Raw genomic sequence first — 27,797 nt, 5'->3', positions numbered from 1 at the left:
AGGCATCTGTAAAACCTACATAGAGGTTGAGTAGAATCTAGAAGTTGCTGTTATAGATTTTAAAGAATCAAGTCTGTGCACTTTTTCAGTAGTCTTAACAAACATTTCTTGTCTTCTTCACTTAAGGATTCAATATAAATGCCTTCATTAGTCAACTTCTGGGCTGAAGTCTTTGCTTCTTCCAGTACTTTTTCAATGGATAGATCTCGGATTGATCCAAATGTAGCTTCTATTGCTGGACAAAGATCTACTACTGTTGTAGCAGATGCCTGGATGGCATTGTTTAATGACCCAAGTGGTTTCAACAGTAGACTTACGAGAGAGAGAATGGCAATAGTCTTCTCTGAACGTAGTAGCAAAAGTAATCCACCAGCCTCACTACTTAGATCCAACCCATCTTGGTAGATACTTTCCAAAGCCAGTAATAACGGCTAGAGTAATTTTAAGACAACAGCCAAGGATTGCTCATGAGAAAGCCAGCAGGTTTTCCCAGGTTGAATTTGAACTTCAGTCCCAGTGTACTGTCTATATTTTCCAAGATATTCAGTCTATTTGGACTCTTGCTGAAAAAATAATATAATGAAGACATTACATTTATAGCTTTTTAAATGTCTTTTGAAGATTCTGCAGCTCGTACTAGTGCTTGTTGGAGTAGATGGCCTCTGCAGTGTGTATAGGAGAGATTAGGGTTACACTTTTCTCTGAGCAAAGCTTGTACTCCACCATGTCTTCCAGAGAAGTTTGCAGCTCCATCAAATGCACAAGCAGCCATCTGTTTGGGGTCCAATTGACAAGCATTTAACTCTAAGATGTGGGTTGTCACAGATGCAGCCGATGTGTCTTCTATAACTTGAATATCTAGAAATGCATCTACTGGCCTACCCTTGACATCAAGAGAACGTACACAATGACTTAATACTTGATGCCAATTTGCATCAGTGCATTCAGCAGCCATGTATGCAAATTTTTTGAATGTGGTGAGAGAGTTCTTCACTTTTTCAACTGTTGAGTCTTTCACTGTTGCACTGCATGCTTCTAGCCAGTCAGTTGAATTTCTTGCAGAAAGATAGTGAGCATTTGCTGGTCTTGTTCGGAACCAGTGTTCAACTTCAGGATGAACAAGTGACAATGCACTTAACATTGGCCTCCAGTTTGTAGTGTGTGGTATCTCTTGCTTAAATAGAAAGTAGGATGCCACAGCCATGTTTGTTCACATGAACTGTGTTGTGTCTCCAGCATTCTTAACAGCCTCATTAAGTACTTCTAAAATTGGCTTTGAAAGTGGGCTTATAAGGCTTTCTGCATGTTGATACACTCCAGAGGCCTGGTGTTTTGCAGCCTTTTCACATAGTTTGTCAGCATTGGCTTTGCTGATTGGTTTGACAAACCAAGCGCCTCCACTTTTACCAATTATAGCATTGGGAAGCTTTCCTTCTTCGTAAGCTTTTTTGCAAGAGGTGCACCAGTAGCCATTTTTTGTAACTTCAATAAATGGGAACACTTTGACCGACAAACATCGGGAACTGGTTTTAGGTTTTGGAGACACTGTTTCTTCAGTAGGTAGCTGTATTTGTGCTTCGGGCTGGTCGGATGTAGATATACCACTTGAACCTTCAGATGACATGTTGATATATTCTTGGTTCTTGATGTGTTCTTCACCTTGGTTAGTTTTTGAGGCCTTTGAGTGGAAAAATTATTGTATTGTTTTTTGTCTTTTCATTTTCACTTTGACCTGCAACATATAAAAGAGATATGAATAAAGTAAGTGTTTTGTTAGGATAATGCAAATTTAACATAAGGATAATGCAAGTTACACCAAAACATATAACAAGTCTAGATTTCTACAAATATATAAATTTAAAATAAAAAAATGTACTTAATTTAAATTGACTTTTGAAAAGTAAGCCCTCATGGGATAAGAGGGAAGTCCTCTCATGGATCAGTAACTGGTTAAAAGATGGGAAACAGAGTAGGAATAAATTATTAGTTTTCAGAAAGGAGAAAGATAAATAGTGGTATCCCTGAGAGGTCAGTACTGGGACCATTACTTTTCAACATATTCAGAAATGATCTGGAAGCATGGGTAAACAGTGAAGTGGCAAAATTTGCAGATGATACAAAACTATTCAAGATAGTTAAGTCCCAGGCAGACTGCGAAGAGTTACAGAGGGATCTCACAAAACTGTGTGACTGGGCAACAAAATGGCAGATGAAATTCAATGTTGATAAATGCAAAGTAATGCACATTGGAAAACAATCTCAACTATACATACAAAATGTTGGAGTCTGAATTAGCTGTTAACACTCAAGAAAGAGATATCAGAGTCATTGTGGATAGTTCTCTGAAAACATCCACTCAATGTGCAGCGGCAGTCAAAAAAGCAAACAGAATGTTGGGAATCATTAAGAAAGGGTTAGATAATAAGACAGGAAATATCATATTGCCTCTATGTAAATCCATGGTATGTGCACACCTTGAATACTGTGTGCAGATCTGGTCACCCCATCCCAATAAAGATATTTTGGAATTGGAAAAGGTACAGAGATGGGCAACTAAAATGATGAGGGGTATGAAACAGGAGGAGATTAAAATGACTGGGAATTTTCAGCTTAGAAAAGAGACGACTAAGGAGGGATATGATAGAGATCTATAAAATCTTGACTGGTGTGAAGAAAGTTAATAAGGAAATGTTATTTAATCCTTCACACAAGAACTAGCAGTCACCCATTTCAGAGTAACAGCCGTGTTAGTCTGTATCCGCAAAAAGAAGAACAGGAGTACTTGTGGCACCTTAGAGACTAACAAATTTATTAGAGCATAAGCTTTCGTGGACTACAGCCCACTATATGCATCCGAAGAAGTGGGCTGTAGTCCACGAAAGCTTATGCTCTAATAAATTTGTTAGTCTCTAAGGTGCCACAAGTACTCCTGTTCTTCTTTTTGCAGTCACCCATTGAAATTAATAGGCAGCAGGTTTTAAAAAAACAAAAGAAAATACTTCTTCACACAACATAAGTCAACCCGTAGAACTCTTTACCAGGGGATGCTGTGAAGATCAAAACTATAACAGGATTAAAAAAAGAACTAGAAAAATTCCTGGAGAATAGGTCCATCAGTGACTTTTAGCCAGGATAGGGAGGGATGCAACACCATGCTCTGAGTGTCCCTAGCCTGTTTGCCAGAAGCTGGGAATGGGCAACAGGGGATGGATCACTTGATGATTCCCTGTTCTGTTCATTCCCTCTGAAGCACCTGGCCTCGACCACTGTCGGAAGACAGGATACTGGGCTATATGGACCATTGGTCTGACCCAGTATGACCATTCTTATGTAAAAATTAATTATAATAATACAAATGTTTAGTACAGAAACTCCCCAACATAATGACCTCTCAAGATAGCAACAATGTGAGATAACAAATTGGCAAATAATGCATTTTAAAAATTTTGGCCTACTAGGAAACATATATATGTAAGCCGAGTCAGGATGAACTCTACCCGGTCATCTGGTGGTGAATTATGGCGAGTGTGGAAAAGAACTGCAGGGGCTGATCTTGTTTGCATAGGCACACCCACTCGCCTGGCATAAAACAACAGCAACGGATAGTAGTTACTTTGGATGAGGTGGGATCCCCAGTTTCTCTGTTATTGGGGCAGGAGGAATAAAGTGGTGTTACCCTGATTATGTGAATCAAGGACAATGAAACTGTTTTATGACAGAGTGTCTCACCATCACCTAAGTAGCACTTGCTAGACAAGGGACATGGGTTCCACAACCCAGTCAATTGAGAGAGGATGGGGGATAGGTATTTGTATCTGAGGGTATGGGCCCCCCGTGAGGGCTTGAAACAACAATTGCACCACCTTCTCTCTCCACTGTTGAATGTCAGAGCTAACTTTGATTCCATTAGGAGCCTTGTTACAAGTTGCTGAGCTGAATTCACTTTGGGCCAATGGTGCACTGGGGCTCCCCTACTATAAGCTGAAATCACAAAAGAGCTGAAGTTATTAAGAGCTGAGATTACTGAGTGCTGTGTTAACTAGTGGGGGAGCCTGAAGCTATAATGCTAAACAGCTGGTGGAGCGGCGCGGAGCCTTGTGGGGCCGGTTGGAGTGGCCCAAGGAACAGCGAGCGGAGCTGTTTGCGGGGACGGCTGGAGCGGCTCACAGGTTGGTGAGCGGAGCCATTTGCGGGGATGGCTGGAGCGGCTCACAGGTCGGTGAGCGGAGCCATTTGCGGGGACGGCAGGAGCGGCTCGTAGAGCAGAGCAGTTTGTGGGACGGCAGGAAGTGGACTGGCTCGTGGTGAAGGCTGAAGTAGAACCCCATGGACAGACGGCCGGCCGGCCTCGGATCACGTAAGGTGCCCTGTAACACCCTGTGTGCCCCCCTTTTACTCTGGGGCTGCACTGACCAGGGACAGAGACTTTGGGGGTTGTTGGACTTTTGGGACTTTGGGTGATTTTTGGGTGGCTGGATTCAAGAACCAAAGGGAAAGGACACGGCCCAATTTGCTGGGCTGGGTCTTTTGCTCATGGTTTGTGTTATGAATCCTGTTTGTGGTGTTTTTCCAATTTAATGCTGATGTCGTTTACCTCATGTTATTAAACGTTTTCTGCTACACTCAGACTCCGTGCTTGCGAGAGGGGAAGTATTGTCTCTTAGAGGCGCCCAGGGGGTGGTATGTAATTGTCACTGGGTGGGGGCTCAAGCCGGTTTTGCATTGTGTTATTGAAACGGAACCCCTAGATACAGAACCCGGCCCTTGTTGCTGCCAACTTAGATGGGCAGAAGGGTTATATAAATAAGTTTCCATTCTTAGTCACAAATCTAGCATTCTGGAACAAAGTCACTAAAATATAGTCCAACAAACAAATGTGTATTTAACGTGCCCCTCACTTTTCCCTCCACCGCACCCCACTCACCGGTGTTGTCCTTGGTCAATGGAGACTGAGTTCAGAGGTGCTTTCACATGAGTACAACTCCCAGGTGGGGGGCAAGAAGGCACCTTGCTTGTTCCTCCAGCTGCTCACTGTTCGCTCTGGCCACTGCTGTTTGTTGTGCCACTGTTCACTCCATCACTCTGTTGCCAATGGCCCTGCGCAGTCACCTTCTGCTGCCACCTGCCGCTGTGACCTCTGCGAGTTGGTCTCTTGAGGTTCCACCCAGCTCTCAGTGGGGGAAGCTTGCTGATAATGCAGTCTGGGCCGTCCCTTCCACAGAAACACTGTCCCCACAGCAGGACTAAGCACTTAGACCTGATTATCAGTGATTTCAGCTGCAGTGGTCACTTAACAGAACAAAAGACTATCTATGGAGCCTAATCAGCTGTGTTTTTAAACAGTGGAGAGGGACAGGTCCCCACCCTCTCTCTTGATGCCCTGAAGCAGCACAGGCTAAGTATAGTTCTATTGCCCTTTACTCATTCAATAAGAACAACGGGTTTCAGAGTAGCAGCCGTGTTAGTCTGTATCCGCAAAAAGAACAGGAGTACTTGTGGCACCTTAGAGACTAACAAATTTATTAGAGCATAAGCTTTCGTGGACTACAGCCCACTTCTTCGGATGCATATAGAGTGGAATAAATATTGAGGATATATATATATATATATATATATATATACACACATACAGAGAGCATGAACAGGTGGGAGTTGTCTTACCAACTCTGAGAGGCCAATTAAGTAAGAGAAAAAAAACTTTTGAAGTGATAATCAAGATACAGTACAGACAGTAAGTATCTCCCCTTGTAAGTATTCTCACACTTCTTATCAAACTGTCTGTACTGGGCTATCTTGATTATCACTTCAAAAGTTTTTTTTCTCTTACTTAATTGGCCTCTCAGAGTTGGTAAGACAACTCCCACCTGTTCATGCTCTCTGTATGTGTGTGTATATATATCTCCTCAATATTTATTCCACTCTATATGCATCTGAAGAAGTGGGCTGTAGTCCACGAAAGCTTATGCTCTAATAAATGTGTTAGTCTCTAAGGTGCCACAAATACTCCTGTTCTTTTTTTAATAAGAACAACATTTCATCCCTCCCCCCCCCCCCGCATTCAAGTGATTTGTAACCCAACCCCAACCAAAATCTATCACTTGGGCAACACAGCTCTGTTTGCTGGGTACCTAGGTAGATTAGGTGTGAATGTAAATACAATCTGGTCCTGAAGCCTTTCCCTCCAGCCCCAGCTCATCACTAGCTGTCAGGGAGAGCTCATTTAGACTTCACTTACAAATCATCATTTGAAATTATTAGGTTGGCCAACATCACCGAAGTGAATGCACTGACATTGTCATAAAAACAACAGCTGTAGAACGAAGCTAGTCTATGTTCATACTTTTCAAATCTCAGATATATGTATTTGATCATACACTGTATATGCTTTTAAAGTGTGTATTAATGTTTCAATTTCAATTCAAATTTCCAAACAGTCACTAAATTGGTATGTAGCTAGGTCACAAATCTGGGGTGTGTGTGTGTAGGGAACTCACTGGCTCGGGGGCTCGCCCGCCCAGTGGTACTGGTGTCTCTGGGTGCTACCATGGCTGGAGCATAGCGCTCACACACCAGCGCCGCGGCGCCCAGCCCGGCCCGGCCCCCGGGAAGCGGCGGGGAGGGATATTGTGGAGTCTGGGATGATGAATGTGGAGTGTGTATTTGTGGGCACGCTCCATGTCACCCCGGGTGCGGAGTCGGACTCCACACCTCCCTCAGGGGCTCTGATAGTCCTGTAGCTGGTGGGTTTGGCGCAGGCGCACTATTTTTCTAACCGCGAGCGGCGGAATGAAGGGAACCGTTGTTTTCAGGGCATGCGCACTACGACTGTGAAGCGCCATATCCACCAGAGCATGCGCAGTGTCTCCAGCCTGGACTGCGGCGCGGGACACGCCGCGCATGCGCCCCATCGTTGTGTCTGTTGTAAGTCGGAGTCCGGCCAGCCGCGCGCTGCACTCTGGGAGTGATTGAGGAAGTAAAATGGCGGATTTAGCGAACGAAGGTAGGGGGGCCGTGGTTGGGATCGCAGTTGTACGGAGGAAGGGTCTGGGCCGGGTGGGTCCTGCACTGGAGCCGGCCTGGCATAGCCTTGGGGGGCGCTCTATGGGTCCTGTCGAGGAGTTCTTCCTCTCTGCGGCCTCCCCGAGTCCCGACTACCGCGGAGCGAGCCACTGGACAAAGGGAGCGGCTGGGCCTAAGTGGGGCTGGCTATTTCCCTGCCCTCCCGTCCATGGGGGAGCCGGTTGACATCCGCCCAGGGGCAGGCACCTGGGCCCGGGTCTGTCGGGGGTCGGCTCTTGAGGCGAGAGCATGGGAGTGATGGTTCTCGGGGGGTGGGAGTCGGCGTGGGCACAGGCCTATTGGTGTAGGGCAGCGGTTCTCAAACTTCTGGACTGGTGACTCCTTTCACAGAGCAAGCCTCTGATTGTGACTCTTTTAAATATAGTTAAAAGTGTTTTAATTTATGACACCATTATAAATGATGGAGCTGGCAGCTTATGACCCCCCCCCCATGTAATAACCTTGTGACCCCCTAAGGGGTCCCAACCCCCAGTTTGAGAACTCCTGGTGTAGGGTGTGCGGGCCAGGTGCTGTCTCTTGAGTCCTCGTCTGCCAGCCTACTAGTAAGGAAGTCCCTGTGAGGTGAGTGTTATTTATTACTGCCCCAGGAGCAAAGCTGTTCCTTTGCTGCTAAAACCCCCGATGTGGGATGATAACTACATCCTTTTGTAGAGAGCCTAGCTTGGTAGGTATACACCATGTTCACATTCAGAAAGTGAACAAATCATACATATATGTTTCCATTAGCCACCCAGTTTAGTTCATAGTGAAAAGTTACATAGCAGTGTAAAAGAAACCTGTGAGAGCTGCCACTTGCTTAATTATCACTTGAACTCAAAAATGTGAAAAGAAGGAAGCTCAGTCCTTCTCTTCTCACCTGTTTGGGGTTAGGTGCCTCCTGGTATTTCACCCCTTTCTAGGCAGTGATCAGGTACCATGTTCCTATGCCCCTTCCTTGGCTTGTCTATATAGTAGTGCTATAAAATCCCCATTTCAGCTATTGTTTTCAGTGCTGTGTCCACACTTATGTCTAGCACTTAAGAAATATGCTTTGTAGGGTTAGGGGAAATGTAGGCATCTTTTGTGTAGCCATACATTTGTGAGGGCAAGGGAATTGGTTTTATCCCTTCTTCCTAAAGAGTTTTAGGAAAGGGTGTTTTAGGAAAGACCATCTATAGGTCTTAGGCTTTGGCTACACTGGCACTTTTGTTGCTAAAACTTTTGTCGCTCCGGGGTGTGAAAAAACACCCGCCTGAATGAGAGAAGTTTTAGCAATGAAAAGTGCTGGTGTGGACAGTGCTTCATCTGCGGAAGCACGCTCCCAGTGACGAAGATACTACCATTGTTATAGATAGTTTTACTTTAGAAAAAAACAGCCACACAGCACACCTTACAGTACCATGGTTGCAGTGGCAGAGCCGCACCGTTGTAAGGTCTGCAGTGTGGACCTAGCCTTAATGTGTATCTCCAAAGTGGAAGATACATAGAAAACTTTAACATAACACAAACTGTGAAGCATTGTGTCAGTGTGTCCTAGGGTAAGCACTAAAATCAAAGTTGGAAACCAAACAAAAACATACAGATAATAGAGAAATTTATGCTAATGTCTTGCACTGTGCCCTTCAGAGTAATGTAAAGAAGGTCCAGGCTTCTAGGGATGGGGGGAGAGAGAGTGTGTGTGTGTGTGTGTGTGTGTTGAAGTCACCACTCTTTTGGGCATTTTAGGTAACTGAATACTAAAGACAAATATAATTAGCTATCTTCAAGGTAACATTACTGTAAATAAATAGTGTAAGATACTTAATGTGGTTTGTTAAATAACCTTGATATGTGACACATCCTGGGCCATATAGGGCTCTCATCTTAATCTTTTCCATTTAGGATTAGAAATTGGGTTCAAATGTAAATCCTATGTTCTCATTCCAAGTTGCCTTTTTGCAGCCTTGACTCACTCCTCAAAAATCCTTCCTTGCTTTTGCCTCTGCTTCTATCTATGCACAGGATTTTGCTGATTTGTTTTGAGAGAAAACTGACAAAATGAGTTGTGACCTGCCCCTATTCTGCTGTCACAGACAGAGAAGTTTCTTGTCCTTCTCTAACCCCTCCCTTTGCCCCAGTGACCGTGCCCCATCTCACTCATGCCCACTCTTGTTCCCTCCCATACTCTTCTCCTTCAGCTTTTACTCTGTTTTTTTCCTCACAATACAAGCATGTTTTAGGCTGTTTTTTAAACATCCATCTCCCTCTGACCCCTACCCCCAAAACCCATTTGCTTCTCCAACTACCATACCTTCTTCCTTCTTTTTAGAAGATAATTGAATGTGCTGTTTGGAGTTCCTGACCTCCAGATCCATCCAGTGCAGGAGGTCAAACTAGATGATCATAGTGTCACTTCTGGCCTTAAACTCTGAATCCTAGGTCCTCTCCAATCTGGCTTCTGCCCCTTGCACTCCATTGGAACCACTCTCGCCAAAGTCTTTGACCTTTTCGTAGTCAAAGCTCAAAACCAGTGCTCCATCCTCCTTCTCAATCAGTCAGCTGCTTTCAACACAGACCACACTCTTCCTGAAATCTTGACATCCCTTAACTTTTGTAATCTTTGGCCTATCATGATTCTTGTCCTATTTCTCTAATAGCTTCTTCAGCATGAACTTTGGAGAATCCTCATCCGCCCACTGGCTTTCAGTGGGCAGTTTACAGGGCTCTGTCCTTGGTCCTCTACACTTATCTCTGGGTCATCTCATCCCCAAACACAAATTCAGCTACTGTCTCTTTGTTGATGACTTGCAGATCTACCTCTCTACTCCAGATCTCTCTCTTTCTGTCCAAAGGTCTGTCTCTTTAACCACTTTTTGTGGATGTCTAGCCATCAACTCAAGCTTAACATGACTTTAACAGAGCTCTTAGTCTCCTTCCCCACTACCTTTCTTGATCATTGGACAGCACCACCATCCTACTGTCACTCAGGCCCATGAGCTTGGTGTCATCTTTAACTTGGACCTCTGTCTAGGTCCTCACATCCAGGCTATATCTACATTTTGTAGGTTCTTGCTGCATAATAGCTCTAAGATGAAGCCTTTCCTATCCATCTGCACCGCTACAGGTCTCATCTTGATTACTGTAATGTCCTCTTCTCTGGCTTTGACAAATGCAACCTTGTACTGCTCATATCCATTCAGAATGCTGCTGCAAAAGTCATTTTCTTATCCTTTCGTGCTCTCCTTGCATCCCTCCATTGGCTCCCTCTTCTCTGTTGCATCAAACAGAACTTACCTTTACTTTAAAGGCCTTTTATGGCCTATCCCCACCATATCTGTCATTTCTCATGCAGACTGAGATGTAGATTCCCACCTCTGATTAGACATGATACCAGCCTCCATCACCCACTCATTAAATGTTCAAACAAGCACCTTTGTGCCTTCTCACACATTTTCCCTCATGCTGTAAAAATCCTCAAAGCTGTCATTAACCTCATTCAGAACTCTCCTTAACACTCTCCTTTCAGTGTACAAAACACTTGACAACTTTTAGGCTGCTAGCAGGCTATTATGACCAATTTTGCCTTGTGGTTTCTTTGTACTCGACTGTCTATATCCATCTGTTTTCTGTTTTATATGTTTGTTATAAGCGCTTTGGTGCAGGGACTTCTTTGTGTTCTGTATTTATACAGTGCCTAGCACAATGGGGTCTTCTTCCATGACTACCGCTTCTAGATACTACAATAATGTCTTTTTTCTGAGATGACTGGGTTAGTGCTCCCTGACACTTGTTTTGATGAATTCTCCTCTAACAAACTTTCAAGATTGATTGATTTATATGAATATGCTTGTGACAGGAAGTTGTGTAGTTTTCCACGGTACTCATAGCTATGCCCCTTCGTTTTCAGTTTAATCCAGGATTTTTTGGTAAAAATCGGTTTACAAAAAGTATTCATTTTTTCCCCCTATTTTCACCCTACTTTTTTATCATTCAAATATTTATATATATAAATAACTTGTTTTATTAGGAAAATACAATACATTGCATGAGATGTATTATGATAATACATTAGTGTGTGCGTATATGCAAAGCTTTCTGAAGTAACACTATATATTAGTCTAGGACAGTGGTCTCCAACCTTTTTACACACAAGATCGCTTTTTGAATTACAGATCAACCAAGGATCCCCTTCCCTGAGGCCCGGTCCTGCTCACGCTCTTCCCCCCGACCCTCCCATTACTTGCTCTCCCCCACCTTCACCAGGCTGGGGCAGGGGATTGGGGTGTGGGAGGGAGGGGGCTCCAGGCTGAGCCTGGGGCAGGGGGTTGGAGTGCAGGAGTGAGGGCTGCAAGCTCTGGGAGGGAGTTTGTGTGCAGGGGTCATATGGTCACACTGCACCTGATCTCATAGAATCCATTGGACATTTCATGAGTTCTACTTTTAGTGTCATTTGTGGTTTATAGATCCAAAATCCTCCAGGGATTGTCACAAATCAGTATAACATTCTCAACTGTGAGGTGAGCAATGGCTGAGGCTGGGGCAGGGGATTGGGGTGCAAGGTGCAGGCTGTGGCCGGGAGGCGCTTACTACAGGCAACTCCTGGTCAGCGGCGCAGCAGGGCTCGGGCAGGCTGCTTGCCTGCCCTGGCCCCATGCTGCTCCCGGAAGTGGGTGGCTGCTGGCTGGCACATCTCTGCAGTGGGTCTCTGTGCACTGCCTCTGCCCGCAAGCACTGCCCCTGCAGCTCCCATTGGCTGGTTCCCAGCCAATGGGAGCTGCAGCGAGGGTGCTGGGGGCAGGGATGGTGCACGGTGTCACCTCACCCATCCTCCCTCTAGGGACATGCCAGCCGCCAGACTTTTAGCAGCCTGGAGATCTCAAGCGACTGGCAGAGGCTCCAGGATCAACCGATTGGTGATCACTGGTCTAGAAGATGCACACAATAAACAAACAGACCACACAAGCTCTGAAGTGCATGCACATCTGAACGTACTGATGAATCTCATGCCTACCACGTACACATTTCATGCTGTTAGCAGATAATGGTTTAAAGATCAGACATACTAAAATGGAAAGAAAATGAAAATCTGTATCAGAATACGTTTCAGAACACAAGGAAGTATTCAAAAGTTTAAAAAAAAAAACCGGAGAAAAGGATGAAGTTGAGTGTAAAGGGTGTAACTGTAAAGGGTGTGGCCCAATTATTAAATGTAAATATTTATAGGCTAATAGTTCTAAGTCTACAGTAGTAAACTGTTTATTCAAATGAAAAGTTTCTTTTGGGGATTAGAGATGTATAGTTTTCTTAAACTTAAAGGTGGCATTGTGTTCTGAGTTCTGTTTTAGTTCTGCAGCAAACCACACTGAATTCCAGTCCATCAGAGCATTAATCTACTGAATATTTCCCTCCCCTCTCCCCGTCCCATCCTTCTAGCTACCAAAATAAACCCTGGTATTTACCCAGAACAGTTAATAGTGTTTGTTTTTTTTTTTCACTGATTTTTCACCTGTTTTTTTGTTGTTGTTATAAACACTGATAAATTCCTGAGGAAAAAAATAAAATAAAAACTGAAAAAGAAGGCCCCTATTTAAATCTATTACTACTACACATGTTTAAGCTATAAAGAGTAATTAGTACTAGTATATTACCATTGTTCCTGAAAACGCTCCAGGAATCTCTCTCTAAAGGACAGAAAATATCTTACACTCAGGACCTTAGAGGTTCTTTGATTAGTTTCATGCTCTTCTCCATAATAGGAGCTGACTTCTTAGAATAAGTGGCTGCACCTTAGCTGAGTCTGGATTGTTGCCTGGGTATTTACATCTTCAGCACTGGATGTCTGCACCATTTCTATTCTCCAGCTATCTTCTCAAGTTCATGAATTTGACCTGAGCATGGATATTGATTGTCATGCACATATAATCACTGCACTTGGCAGGTAGTGCACTTGACAGTCAAAGAACTACAGTCAATGATCATAGGCAAAGAGCAGAAGTTTTTTGGTCTCTGAATAAATTAAAAAATAGAACCACCAAAAATCGGTTATACTAGTTTTCAAAACTGTGATTTTGGCTTTGTGCCAAATTTGTGTTAGTGATTTTATTTCTGCTGTGACTTTAAATGTACAGTTTGACCTACCTTAAAGTTGTGATCTGATTTTGTTCCTCTCGCCACTAAATTTAAAAAAAAAAAAAATCTTTTGTAATCTAAATGTGTATCTGTTAAAACAAACCACCCTCCAAATGCTCACAAGTTCTCTTATTGAGACACTCAAGAGACTGCTAGCTTTTGTAGGCCCTATAAACAACAACATTTTGTTCTTCTCATGCTGGCTTTGCACCAGTTAGCTATCAAATATGAAGTCAGATACTGAATTAGGGCTGTCAAGCGATTAAAGAAATTAATCACGATTAATCGTATGATTAAAAAAATTAATCTTGTTTAACAGCGCAATTAATTGTGCTGTTAAACAATAATAGAATACCATTAATTTTAATATTTTGGATGTTTTCTACATTTTCAAATATATTGATTTCAGTTACAGCACAGAATATGAAGTGTAAAGTGCTCACTTTATATTTAAATAGTATTTTTCAGTTCACGTAATACAAGTACTGTAGTGCAATCTCTTTATCATGGAAGCTGATCTTACAAATGTAGAATTGCGTACAAAAAATAACTGCACTCAAAACCAAAACACTCAGTCCTACTTGTTGTTCATCCAATCGCTGTAAAAGTTTGTATACATTTGCAGGAGATAAAGCTGGCCACTTCTTGTTTACATTGTCACCTGACACTGAGAACAGGTGCTCGCATGGCACTGTTGTAGACGGCGTTTCAAGATATTTACGTGCCAGATGCACTAAAGATTCATGCATCCCTTCATTCTTCAACCACCATTCCATGGGTTGATGGGTTCTGCTCGATAACTATCCAAAGCAGTGCGGACTGACGCATGTTCATTTTCATCATTTGAGTCAGATGCCACCAGTAAAAGGTTGATTCGGGTTCTGTAGTTTCCGCATCAGAATATTGCTCTTTTAAGACCTCTGAAAGCATGCGCCACACCTCGTCCCTCTCAGATTTTGGACAGCTCTTCAGATTCTTAAACCTTGGGTTGAGTGCTGTAGCTATCTTAGAAATCTCACATAGACACCTTCTTTGTGTTTTGTCAAATCTGCAGTGAAAGTGTTTTTAAAATGAAGGACATGTGCTGGGTTATCATCCGAGACTGCTATAACATGCAATATATGGCAGAATGCGGGTAAAACAGCAGGAGATATACAATTCTCCCTCCAAGAATTCAGTCACCAATTTAATTAACAGATTATTTTTTTAATGAGCATCATCAGCATGGAAGCATGTCCTCTGGAATGGTGGCCGAAGCATGAAGAGGCATACGAATGTTCAGCACGGGTCTCAAACACAAATGACCACGAGGGCCACGTGAGGGCAAGTTCATTGGCCCAAGTGCCGCATCACTGACACCATCACCCCCTCGCTGCCCTCAGCTCTGCCCCCACTCCACCCCTTCCATGAGGCCCTGCCTCTTCCCACCCCTTCCCTGCCCCCATTCCAACCCTTTCCCCGAAGTCCCCACCCCAACTCTGCCCCCTCCCTGTCCCCAGAGGGTGCATGAGGGGTGTAGCGGGGGCTCAGGGCAGGGAGTTGGGGTGCAGAAGGGGTGTGGGATGCAGCAGGCGGCTCAGGGCAGGGGGTTGGGATGCAGCAGGGGGTTGGGGTTCAGGCAGGGGGCTCTGCAGGGTATTGGGGTGCGGAAGGGGTGTGGGATGCAGCGGGGGGCTCAGGGCAGGGGGTTGAGGTGCAGGCAGGGGGATCAGGGCAGGGAGTTGGGGTGCAGCAGAGGGTTGGGGTGTAGGCAGGGGGTTGGGGTGCAGAAGGGTTGTGGGGTGCAGCAGGGGGTTGGGGTGTGGGGTCCAGCAGGGGGCTCAGGGCAGAGGGTTGGGGGGCGGGGTGCAGGAGGGCTCCGGGGTGGCAGCGGCACATGCCGGGGTCAGGGCAGGCTGCCGACCCTGGCCCCACTCCCGTTCCCGCTCCGGGAAGTAGCTGGAACCATGTCCCTGCGGCCCCTGGGGGAGGAGGATGCAGGGCTCCGCATGCTTCTTGCTGCTCCTCCCAGGTACCTTCCCCGAAACTCCCATTGCCCGCGGTACCCTGTTCTCGGCCAATGGGAGCTGCGGGGGGCATGCCTGGAAGCCAGGGCAACACACGGTGGAGCCCTCTGCTTCTCACCCCCCTTCTCCCGCCCGCCCCGGGCCGCAGGGAAGCGATACCAGGGGTGTAGTTTGCTCACTCGTGGCCTGGAGGTAGGCTGGGGGAGGTGGATGCGGGCCACTTGGCGGGCCGCAGGAAATAGCCCCGTGGGCTGCCTGCGGGCCATGTGTTTGAGACCCTGGGTTTAGCATATCTGGCATGTAAATACCTTGCAGTGCTGGCTGCAAAATTGCCATGCGAATGCCTGTCCTCACGTTCAAGTGACATTGTAAACAAGAAGCAGGCAGTATTCTTTCCTGTAAATGTAAACAACCTTGTTTGTCTTAGCGGATGGATGAACAAGAAATAGGACTGAATGGACTTGCAGGCTCTAAAGTTGTACATTGTTTTGTTGTTGAGTGCAATTATGTAACAAAAATCTACATTTGTAAGTTGCACTTTCATGATAAAGATTGCACTATAGTACTTGTATGAGGTGAACTGAAAAATACTATTTCCTTTGTTTATCATTTTTACAGTGCAAATATTTGTAATAAAAAATATAAAGTGAGCACTGTAAACTTTATATTCTGTGTTGTAATTGAAATCAATATGATTGAAAGTATAGAAAAACATCCAAAAACATTTAATGAATTTCAATTGATATTCTGTTATTTAACAGTGCAATTCAAACTCTGATGAATCACAATTAATTTTTTTAAGCTAACTGTGATTAATCGACAGCCCTAGGTTTTAGGAGGTATGCTAGCATCTCACATAAACACCAGTTCAGAGGTTACTGGGCTTACTAGAGGGAGAGTCTTAAAATAAAGGCTATGTTTTTAATTAATGGAGATATCCTATCTCCTAGAACTGGAAGGGACCTTGAAAGGTCATGGAGTCCAGCCCCCTGCCTTCACTAGCAGGACCAAGTACTGATTTTGCCCCAGATCCCTAAGTGGCCCCCTCAAGGATTAAACCCATAACCCTGGGTTTCGCAGGCCAGTGCTCAATCCACTGAGCTATCCTTCCCCCCTCTTTTACAAGTGAAAAGAGAATATTTTCTTCAATTCAGTTTATTCAACTAGTTCGGTGACTAGTTCATTCATAGCTCAGAAAGTGACTGAGTTGAAAAAGCAGGAAAGCTTGTTTCTTTTTCCATTTTATGAATAAAAACTAGGTGTGAGGATGAGATCTACCAATTTTAGTCTTGAAGGAAATGGTGACCAGAAATAAAATCAGATAAATTCACTAACTACAGATACCTTATTTGTTTAATAAATCAGTTGGTTTTAAATACAAAAGATGTATTAATTGGGGGGAGGGGAGGGGGGGAGTTTGTATCCAGCACACTGAGGGTGATTTTATTTAACTAATCAAAATAGAATTTTAAAATGCTTTTTTCTGCGTTTTAATTGAATTCCTGTTTCTATCCAAATAGAGCTTTACACAAATCACAAGTAAATAAAATGAATCTACTAAATAGAAAGGCGTCACTCACCATTTTGTAACAAAATGTGTAAGTTAAGAATGTGAATAAATAAATGTTAAGCTATATAATTGTTTAAATAAATCTATACATATGGCATATTTTCCTAGTTACCAAGCATAAGTACAAAATTCAGTGTAAAGGCTGTCAAGTATCAGAGAGGTAGCCATGTTAGTCTGAATCTGTAAAAAGCAACAGAGGGTCCTGTGGCACCTTTGAGACTAACAGAAGTATTGGGAGCATAAGCTTTCGTGGGTAAGAACCTCACTTCTTCAGATGCAAGTCAAAGGCTTGTTTAGTGTAAAGGCTGTTTTAGTCGCAAATCAACATGTTTTAATGGTTACCAAACAATAAGAATCAACTTTTTCAGTAGGAAAATAACTAAATACAAACGCAAAAAAGGATTAAAATTGATTATTTAAATCAAGGTTTTCTGCATGCTGACCTAAATCACGTTTTAGATCAGTGATTTAAATCACTAAACCTCTCATTGACCCTGGCTGTATAACTCTGTACCAGAGGAACTCAACTAAGAACACACAGCACCAACACTCTAGAGCCTGATTTTGGGTTTCTCTAGCCACAGGGCCACTTCACAGGTAGTCAGATTAGATGTTCATAATGGTCCCTTATGGCCTTGGAAACTATAAATCTGCACTGCTCTGCTGAGACTAGGCATCCTGGAAGAGTGACAGGTACAACCTCCCATATCTCTTTAGCCATGTTAACATTGTAACTTTTAGGGTGTTCTTTTTAAAATATTTTTGAATTGTTCTTTTAAACTTTAAATTAATAGAAAGTAGTGGGGGTTGGGGGGGGGGGGTTATGATCCCTACCTAAGGCTAAAATAGGCCTTTTGTTTTCAGCCAGACATGTTACATCTGCTTCATTTGATGTATCTGTGGCTTGGGCTTAGGGTGACCAGACAGCAAATGTGAAGAATTGGGACGGGGTCGGGGTAATAGGAGCCTATATAAGAAAAAGACCCAAAAATCAGAACTCGGGACATCTGGTCACCCTACTTGGGCTGAATCTGGCTTTTACATCTTGGATCCTTGAATATGATTTGAAATACATTTTTTTTTTTTTTTTTTTTTTTTTGCAAAAAGAAAAAGGGATGTGAAAGATCTACACTATTTCCCTATATTCTCATTGTCTGTATTGATCTGGGGTGGCTGGCTAATTCATGTTGCAGGGAACAAGAACCCCCCCGCCATGTCCCTAAATTTAAAGTTGTTGTTTAAACCAAATCAACTATATTAACTCTAGTTCAGTTCAAGACACAAGAAAAATATTTTGTCAAGTAGAAAGGACTGCATTATTTCGAAGCTTTTGTGAAAGCAGTACAAATGGCGAGTTTGAAATAATTGTTGTTGTACTAAAGTGATCAGATAGTCCTTGGTGACAGTTGCCTGCATTCTAACTTGTGTGCACAAGTTGTTTATTTAAAAATAAGCTGCTCTGATTAGCTTAAGTGTAGTATGAGCAGCATTCTCCTCAATTGACTGAGCTGACTAGCAGAAGCCTTTTTTCTTGGTTCTTCTCAACCAGCAATAGCTATCCAGTAATCAGAGGGGTCATTTGTACCCTTGTAAACTGATAATTTTGGTCTATATACATTGCAGTCTAGAATAGAGAATATACATATGGTGCCTTTTGCATTGAGAGCACTCCTACATTAAAGGCAGTGAATTGGAATACTAAACCTGTACAGAAATTTAGGCCAGACTCTACAATTGATGATTTCTTCCTGTTCATTTTGGCACCACTTAGAACAAATTAATTGCACCGTAAACAGACACTAGCTACACTTTAAAAATTTTTTTCAGTAAAAACAACTTTTTGAATCTAGAGGAACAAGTGATGTCAGTTGTTGCCCAATATGCTTTTCTTCCTACACACATACCTCCTTTCAAATATTTTTTTGGTAATATCTATTGTTTTTTCACCAGAAGTTTAAGAAAGCATGAAGAAAAACTTTCTTCACTAACCCCTAAATTAGTTAAAATGTAACTCATCCCCCTATGTCCTATTGCCTTCTCATTAGTATGGATAAACAAATTTCATGAGTCCTAATAGGTCACCAAATATTGGTTACCTACAACACTCTGGACAAATTGTGGGACAACAGTACTAGGATAAACAAAATTGTTTTCCTTCTACAGTAGAACCTCTGAGTTACGAACACCTTGGGAATGGAGGCTGTTTATAACTCTGAAATGTTTATAACTCTGAACAAAATGTTATGGTGGTTTTTTCCAAAAGTTTACAACCGAACGTTGACTTAATACAGCTTTGAAACTTTACTATGCAGAAGAAAAATCCTGCTTTTAATTTAAATGAAACAAGCAGAGAAAGTTTCTTTACCTTCTCAAATATTTTTTTAAACTTTCCCTTTATTTTTGTTAATAGTTTACATTTAACCTAGTACTGTGCTGCATAGTATTTTTGCTTTTTTTTTTTTTCCTCTCTCTGCTACCTGATTCTGGTTCCAAATGAGGGGTGTGGTTGACCGGTCAGTTTGTAACTCTGAGTTTCTACTGTATTTTGTATGACTCTACCAATCTACTATCCTTACCTGATCCTTGTCTTTGTCCTGTTCCCCTACATTCTTTCTTTCCCCCACCACAATTTTTCTCTTCTTTAAGCTTTATTTTTCCCTTTTTTCATTTATATATTTTCTTCTTTCTTCCTGTCTTGTTGAATCTCATCTCTTTTCTCTCATTCATCCCCTAATTTTGAGAACAAATGCAACAGAGTAATGCATGCAGCACTATAAAGCTAGAAACACTTTGGCTGCAGTAAAGAACTGACTAGGATTGTGTGATCTCTGATGTGTTATGTGGCAGTTCAGTCAAGTAGGTGCATCTGGACTGTGTGGAAAATCTGCTACACAAGTTCTTACCGAGAAATTGTCATGTGCATCATGCATTTGTACAGATGAGAAAATATGCATTGGCTTTGCATGTAATTCGGAGGTATCGCATTCCACTCTTATACCATCTGGAGTTTTAAGTCTAGGGAAAATGTATAAAAGTGACTGGTTTTATATTTAGTTAATCCTTTTTTTGTAAACTAGAACCTTTGTGCTGAAGATGTCACTTCTTTTTTGAGTAGAGGGAGCCTGAGTTCAGTTAACATTAGAATAGTTTTGTTCAAGACTTGATGTACATTGGGACATACTCTGCTTTCTTGCCTTCACCACATCTGTGCCATAGGATTTACACATGGTCAGACTTAGGAGGGTGATTCCAGTTTTCTTCCTGTCCATCTCTTGCTGGAGAGCCAGTGTTGACAGGGCCAATTCACTCAGGGTGGATGTAGTCCACTCCCAATAATGGATGAGGAGGTGTCAATTCCAAGAGAGGAAAAGCTGCACATGATGGCATATATAACATTAGTGGATGTGCAGGTGAATGAGCCCTTGATGGTGTGGCTGATGTGGTTGGGTCCTCTGATGGTGTCGCCAGAGCAGAGATGGGGACAGAGTAGGCAACGAGGTTTGCTACAGGGATTGGCTCCTGGGTTGCTGTTTCCGTGGTGTGGTGTGTAGTTGCTGGTGAGTATTTGCTTCAGGTTGGGGGGGTTGTCTGTAAGCGAGGACTGGCCTGCCTCCCAAGGTCTTCTCCCTACCTTGGGAGGCAGGCCAGTCCTCGCTTACAGACAACCCCCCCAACCTGAAGCAAATACTCACCAGCAACTACACACCACACCACAGAAACACCAACTCAAGAACCAATCCCTGTAGCAAACCTCGTTGCCTACTCTGTCCCCATATCTGCTCTGGCGACACCATCAGAGGACCCAACCACATCAGCCACACCATCAAGGGCTCATTCACCTGCACATCCACTAATGTTATATATGCCATCATGTGCCAGCAATGCCCCTCTGCCATGTACTAGGAGGGATTTTATAGCTACTCGCTGGCTGGGTGTTCATACAAGGGAGCTTCCCCCCACCCCCTTCATTTATCACACCATCTGAGCTGCATTCAGACTTTTGAAGATTGTTGTGAGCTGTGGCATGCCTGCCAGGGCTCGGGACTTCGGCCCCTGCAGGGCACAGCTGCTGGGGTTTGGGGCTTCCATCCTGCAATGAGAGGGGGTTAGGGGCTTCAGCTGTGCGGGAGGCACCTGCCGGGGCTTGGGACTTTTGTCCTGCTCCCGCTGAAGCCCTGAGATTCGGCAGGTGTGCCCCACGGGGCTGAAGCTCAAGACCTGCCCCCCACCCACCCTACTGGGAAGAAGCAGAGGCTATGCATGAGGGTAGGGGGGGTCACATCCCCTCCCCCCCCAGATTTTTGCATGATGCCACGGGGCCCCCTCCCTGCACGGCAGTTGCTGGAGTGGACAAGCTGGGAGCTGCAGACATGGTAAGAGGGAGCGGCAAACATTTGGGAGCTGTAGGGAGAGCCCTTGCTTTGACAGAGCTAGCATTTGGGAACTGCAGGGAGAGGCTGCTGAGGATAAGAGAGCGGGGCATGACTCAAGCTTTTTTTGTGGGGGGGAGGGGAGCGAACCTTTAAATTGTGTCCCCCCTGCTCTCAGCAGGCACCAGTCATCTCTGGCAGAAGCCCCTAGCCCCACCACCCTGCTGCAGGGCAGAAGCCCCAAGCTCCTCCCTCTCCTGTTTGGTAGGTAGAGAATGATTGGGGTGAGGGGGGCTCTGCGAACTGCACTTTAACTGTAAAGGAGCCGCATGTAGCTCACAAGCCGCAGTTTGGCCACCCTGGACTATACTTTGATATCCCCTGCAACAGACAGACTGCCTAAGCAGGCCTGCTGTGCTTTTTCTCAGAGATGGTACATGGTATAGTTACTACACAGTTCTTTTTAAGCAAACACATTTATTCTTAAAGTAAAAGCACCACAGAGAGAGAGCATATTAAAACAATAAAAGAACCTATATACATTCCCGGAGATCATCCTAACTCCAGCAAGGGCTCTGGCTGGTGTGCAGTCCTTCAAACGCCATGCAGGCATTTTTCTGTGGACACAAGTTCATAAAAACTTCCACTCAAAACAAGCACACTCATCTCTGGGTGTCATTCTTTTATCTTTTGTTCTTTGAAGCCACCTTGAATGAGTAATAAGCCAGACAAAGGTTGCCCCCTCCGGGCCAGGCTTCAAAAGGCTGAGTTCTTGTATAACTAGATGAGGTTCCCTAGAGATTTTCCTGGGAAAGCCACTTAATTTGAAAAGTTCATTGTTGTTTTAGCCAATTGTTTAAAAGTTTTCTTTGATGCTCCCAACATTTCCCAAGGCATGTTCTATGCATCCCACTATAATAACACACAAACATGCATTTTTAATATAATGAGCTCCTAAAATACTTAAACTTAATTCAGTAACATTTGTCCAGGATATTGTCATATCTGTCACAATAAGTAGTTACACATGGAAAAGATATCTGATTATGGGGGTTTTTCCACTTTGCTGACCAAAGGCATAATAAGATCGAAGGGCTGGAAGCTGAAGTTAGGCTGGACAAATTCAACCTTGAAGTAAGTTGCAATTTCTTAGTGGTAAGGGTAAGTAAACATTGGAATCGCTTACCAGGGGAGGGAGTGTACTCGCCATCACTTGGAGTCTTTACAATTAGATTATATATCTTTTTAAAAGATGCGCTTTAATCCATTTGCTGGGAGAATCTGGCCTTGGAGTCTATGGGTCCTCCTGTTCATCCCATTCCTACACGGGCCATGGATAGAATGGGTTTACTTGTACAGTATTGCCCTCCGTGCTCATAACACTTGCAGCTATGCATTAAGATAATGATAATCAAATCTCATGCTCTGGGCTTCAGCCACTTGCCTTATATACAAATGGCTAGATATATTCTGGGTTGTGTGTGGTGGGTTTTGTTTGCCATCCTCTCAACCATCTCAACCACAGATGGAGATGGGACACCAGACTGGGTAGACCAGTGCTCTTCAGTGGTACAAAAAGAATCCTTTCTAGAAGTCTGGCTGCGTGTGTTGCTCACATACTCATAGGGTCATACTGACTGCCAGATTTGAGGTTGGGGAGGAATTCTCTCCAGGTATGTTGCCAGGGATCTTGTCTCCCCTCCACCCCCTTTTTTCCCCCTCCTTTCTCTGTAACGTGGTATGGTTTGCCTGCCGGGATCAGCTGATAATATCTCGCCTAATAAGTTCCCTGCACTGCAGGGTCCTCTGGCATTGATTACACCTTGGTTTCTTCTGTTCTCGCCTTGTGACTTTTTTCATGTCTTGGGGACTGAAATGTTTGGGCTAATGAAAGTCTTTGGGCTTAATAAGGGATATCTGGATGAATTTTAATGCCTTGTGATATAGTAGAACCTCAGAGTTACGAACACCTCGGGAATGGAGGTTGTTCATAACTCTGAACAAAACGTGATGGTGGTTCTTTCAGAAGTTTACAACTGAACATTGACTTAAGCTGTATTAATTGACTTAATACAGCTTTAAAACTTTAATATGTAGAAGAAAAATGCTGCTGCTAACATCTTAATTTAAATGAAACAAGCACAAAACAGTTTCCTTACTTTGTCAAATCTTTTTTAAACTTTCCCTTTATTTTTTTTAGTAGTTTAACACCGTAATGTATTTGCCCCCCCCTTTTTTTGTCTTTGCTGCTGCCTGATTGCATACTTCCGGTTCCAAATGAGGTGTGTAGTTGACCGGTCAGTTTGTAACTCTGGTGTTCACAACTCTGAGGTTCTACTGTATGCAGTAGATCAAACTAGATATCTGATGGTCCCTTTTGGCCTTAAACTCTATGGCCTTGACTACACTTGCAGCTGTACAGCACTGAGAGTTAAACCTGTCTTCGTACAGCTGAGTAGGGAAAGCGCTGCAGTCTGTCCACACTGCCAGCTGCCAGCGCACTGTCGTGGCCGCATTTGCAGCGGCATTGGGAGCGGTGCATTATGGGCAGCTATCCCACAGAGTACCTCTTCCCATTCTGGCACTGTGTGTTGTGGGAAAGGGGTGGGGGTGTGGGGCATTCTGGGTCCTGTCCCAATGCCCCGTGATGCATCGCTTCGCATCCCAGCAATCCCTGTGTTTCCATCCACATTTGGCTCCATCTTTCAACAGTTTCTGTGCAGCGCGATCTGTGTTCCATTTTGGTCTGGGGGAAATGGAGCCTGAACTGCTGAGGAGTATGCTGACGAGTCTTGCCAGCACATCATGTTTGGCAGTCGAGCTATTCCTTAAGATCCAAAGTGACAGTGAGGAGTGCGACAATGATATCGAGTCATGTAACGCATGCAACATGAGATTGCTTGTGGCCTTCACGGATATGCTCAGCACCGAGGAACGCCGCTTATGGCCTCGGGAAACAAGCACTGACTGGTGGGATCACATCGTCATGGAAGTCTGGGATGACGAGCAGTGGCTGCAGAACTTTCGGATGAGAAAAGCCACTTTCATGTGACTGTGCGAGGAGCTCGCCCCCACCCTGTGGCGCAAAGACATCAGATTGAGAGCTGCTCTGCCGGTGGAGAAGCAGGTGGCTATTGCAATCTGGAAGCTGGCAACTCCAGACAGCTACCGATCGGTCGCGAACCAGTTTGGAGTGGGAAAGTCGACCATTGGAATCATGTTGATGCAAGTTTGCAGGGCCATTAATCACATCCTGCTCAGAAGAACCGTGACTCTGGGTAACGTGCAGGACATAGTGGATGGCTTGCACAAATGGGTTTCCCTAACTGTGGAGGGGCGATAGATGAGACGCATATTCCTATTCTGGCACCATCCCAACTAGCATCCAAGTACATTAATCGGAAGGGGTATTTCTCTGTGGTTCTCCAGGCGCTTGTGGATCACCGTGGGCGTTTCATTGACATTAACACAGGCTGGCCCGGAAAGGTGCATGATGTACGCATCTTTCGGAACACTTGGCTGTTCAGGAAGCTGCAGGCTGGGACTTTTCCCCCAGAGCGGAAGATCACAGTAGGGAAAGTCGAAATGCCCACTGTGATCCTTGGAGACCCTGCTTACCCATTAATGCCGTGGCTCATGAAACCCTACACAGGGAACCTTGATAGCAGCAAGGAATGGTTCAACTACAGGCTGAGCCGATGCCAAATGACTGTGGAGTGTACTTTTGGCCGTTTAAAGGGGCCGCTGGTGATCTCTGTATGGGAAGCTGGACTTGGCTGAACACAGCATCCCCGCAGTTATATCCGCGTGCTGTATCCTCCATAATATTTGTGAAAGGAAGGGTGAAAGATTCAGTCAGGCATGGACCTCCGAGGTTCAACACCTGGAGGCTGACTTTGCACAGCCAGAGAGCAGGGCTATTAGAGGGGCCCAGCGTGGGGCTAAAAGGATTAGGGATGCCTTGAGGGAGCAATTTGAGGCTGAAAACCAGCAATAATATCTGGTGTCCTGCATGGGAGTGAAGTGCAGTGGTTACAATGTTAGTAGGAGTCTGTGTTTGCTAATCTGATTTTCTAGGTTTCTGTGCCTTGGGGAGAGCCAACAGCTGCAGGGGGCACCTACACTGAACACTGTCCCAACATTTTCCACAGGAGTTCGTCCTGGAAGATATCTCGCTGCTGAGGGTGATCTGGGAAGCAAGGGAGGGTCTTCTACTGCAATGCGGCTTCTGCCCTGGCCCATATGCCGCTTGCCTGTGTGCAGCAATGGTCCCCCCGCCCCTCGCGGCACAGTGGCGCGGACACGTTAGCCTGACTGGGACAAGGACCACGGTGGATCTCCCAAGAAATCTGCGCAAGCGCATTGCTCACATTCTAGATGAGACTTTCGAAGAGATTACTGAGGCCGATTACCACAATGTGATAGACCACATCAGTGCGCTATTCCGCATCTAGGCATGCATGCAGCCCTAACCCTCCTCTCCCAAAGAGCCCACACTGATAAATTCCTTCCCCCCCAAAAAAGCCACCTACCGGGAATCTGCTCTTCTGTTTGTCCTCCTCCAAGTATCGGCCGCTGTGACTGGCTACCTTCCTCTAGGCTCGAAAAGAGCTCCTGGCTGCATGCCTCCAGGGCTTCCGGGGTGTCTCCCCCTACCCCAGCACCCTCACTCCCGCTTTCCTCCTCCTCCCCCCACTCTGATGTGTCCATGGTGGTGTTCAGAGTGGAGGTGGGGTCACCCCTAAGTATCGTGTCCAGCTCTTTGTAGAATCGGCAGGCCGCGGGGGAAGCACCGGAGCAGCCATTTGCCTCGCGGGCTTTGCGGTAGGCATTCCGCAGCTTCTTCACTTTAATCCTGCACGGCAGTGCGTCCCGGTAATGGCCCCTTTCCATCATGGCCCTTGATATGTGCCCAAAGGTATCGTAATTCCTACAGCTGGAACGCAGCTGGGACTGGACAGCTTCCTCCCCCCAAACACTGATGAGGTCCAGCAACTCGCCATTGCTCCATGCTGGGGCTCGCTTGGCGCGTGGAGGCATGGTCACCTGGAAAGATTCGCTGATAGCACTCCACGCCACGCCTGGCTGAACAAACAGGAAGGGGATTTTTAAAATTCCCGGGGAATATAAAGGACGGGTCTGACGGTTGGTCACCTGAGGCCAGGGCAGTAGAGTTCGAACTGATGACCAGAGTGGCTAGAACAGGCATTGTGGGATACTGCCGAATACTTCTGGAGGCCAATCAGAGCACATTGGGCAGCCACACTGGCGCCGCAGCAGCGGCAGTGCAATACTCTTTATTCCTCTCAGGGAGGTGGAGTACAAGCAGCGCTGTAGCCGTGGAGATACAGTTCTATACATGCCTTGCCAGTGTGGACGGGGAGTGAGTTACAGCACTGGGGGCGGCTTTATTGTGCTGTAACTCTCAAGTGTAGCCAAGGCCTATGAAACTATGAAGGTGTGATACTACACCCCATATTGGTCATAGTAATATTATTATATGATTGTCATAATTATGATGCATTTTGTACAAGATGGGTCATGTGAAGTGTTTCTTGAAAAGTTATGTGCTGCATATGATTATCCTATTTGTATGCATGTATCATTTTTGTATCTGAAGTTATAAACTTGCATCTGAAGAAGTGAGGTTCTTACCCACGAAAGCTTATGCTCCTAGTACTTTTGTTAGTCTTAAAGGTTCCACAGGACCCTCTGTTGCTTTTTACAGATTCAGACTAACACGGCTACCCCTCTGATATTTGAGATCAAAGCTGATTACCTAGTAAATAAACAAAACCACAAACTAAGCCTAAAATACTAGAAAGATTGGATATGAATTAGCAATTTCGCACCCTGACTGATGATACAAGCAGGCTTGCAGTCTCAAGGCATAAGCTGCACTTGCTTTGCAGCTTGGGCTCCCCACCACAGTTCCAAATCCTTTTCTTTTGGAACTTCTTTCAGGTGTTCAGTTGTGGGGAAGTGAAGAACAACAGATGATGTCACTCCGTGCCTTATATAGCTTTTCCGTATGGCAGGAACCCTTTGCTTCAAACTTGGCTCCCAGACTAGTTTGTGGAAAAATACAGGTGCCCAGAATGGAGTTCAGAGTCATGTGGTCTGGTCACATGCCCTTACTTACAGGCTGGCAGAAACGTTCACAGGAAGGCTAAGCTATTTCACAGCCCCATTGTCTTTGTTGATGAGCCAGTAGCACGGTCTGGCTTCTTCTTGCAAGTAATGCATCTGAAGAAATGAGGTTCTTACCCACGAAAGCTTATGCTCCCAATACTTCTGTAAGTCTTAAAGGTGCCACAGGACCCTCTGTTGCTTTTTACTGCTTTGATCTGTTTGCTGTCACTTATAATCGCTTAATCTATTTTTTTTTGTAGTTGATAAACCAAAAACCAAGTTTATTTAAATCAGTGTGCCTTTAATTGAAGTGTCTGGGGGGAAATCTCAGCTTGGATAACACAAGTTTGTTGCATACTTCTCTCCACATTGAGGGAGGGGCAAGCTGGGAAATAAATTCACACTGGTCGGGGTTTCGGCCAGAGCAAGATGGTACAGCTCTGGGGATTTAGGCTGGGGATTATTTTAGCTGTAGCTTCTCTATTGTTGGTTCATGCAGTGGCTGGGTCAGCCTGCATGCAACTGCAGTTGGGTGTGTCCCTGCCTGTGTGA

At 44.7% G+C, this 27,797-nt stretch overlaps 1 protein-coding gene across 3 annotated transcripts in view; it reads left to right on the top strand.

The window, feature by feature from the left end:
• The first annotated feature begins 6,945 nt into the window (after nt 1-6,945).
• The window catches only part of RANBP3 (RAN binding protein 3), a 199,178-nt gene continuing 178,326 nt past the window's right edge, over nt 6,946-27,797 (top strand). For 2 of the 3 annotated variants that reach the window (XM_054013389.1, XM_054013386.1), the window contains exon 1: nt 6,948-7,000. In XM_054013389.1, the coding sequence (XP_053869364.1) occupies nt 6,979-7,000 (22 nt within the window). In that variant the 5' untranslated portion in view covers nt 6,948-6,978. Of the gene's footprint in view, nt 7,001-27,797 lie in introns of all 3 variants that reach the window. The other variant, XM_054013387.1, reaches the window with a different exon arrangement.

Source organism: Malaclemys terrapin, chromosome 24 (assembly GCF_027887155.1).
Source record: "Malaclemys terrapin pileata isolate rMalTer1 chromosome 24, rMalTer1.hap1, whole genome shotgun sequence".
Taxonomy (NCBI): Eukaryota; Metazoa; Chordata; order Testudines; family Emydidae; genus Malaclemys; species Malaclemys terrapin.
Note: the sequence above shows the minus strand (reverse complement) of the source record. Positions and strands in the feature narration are given on the sequence as shown.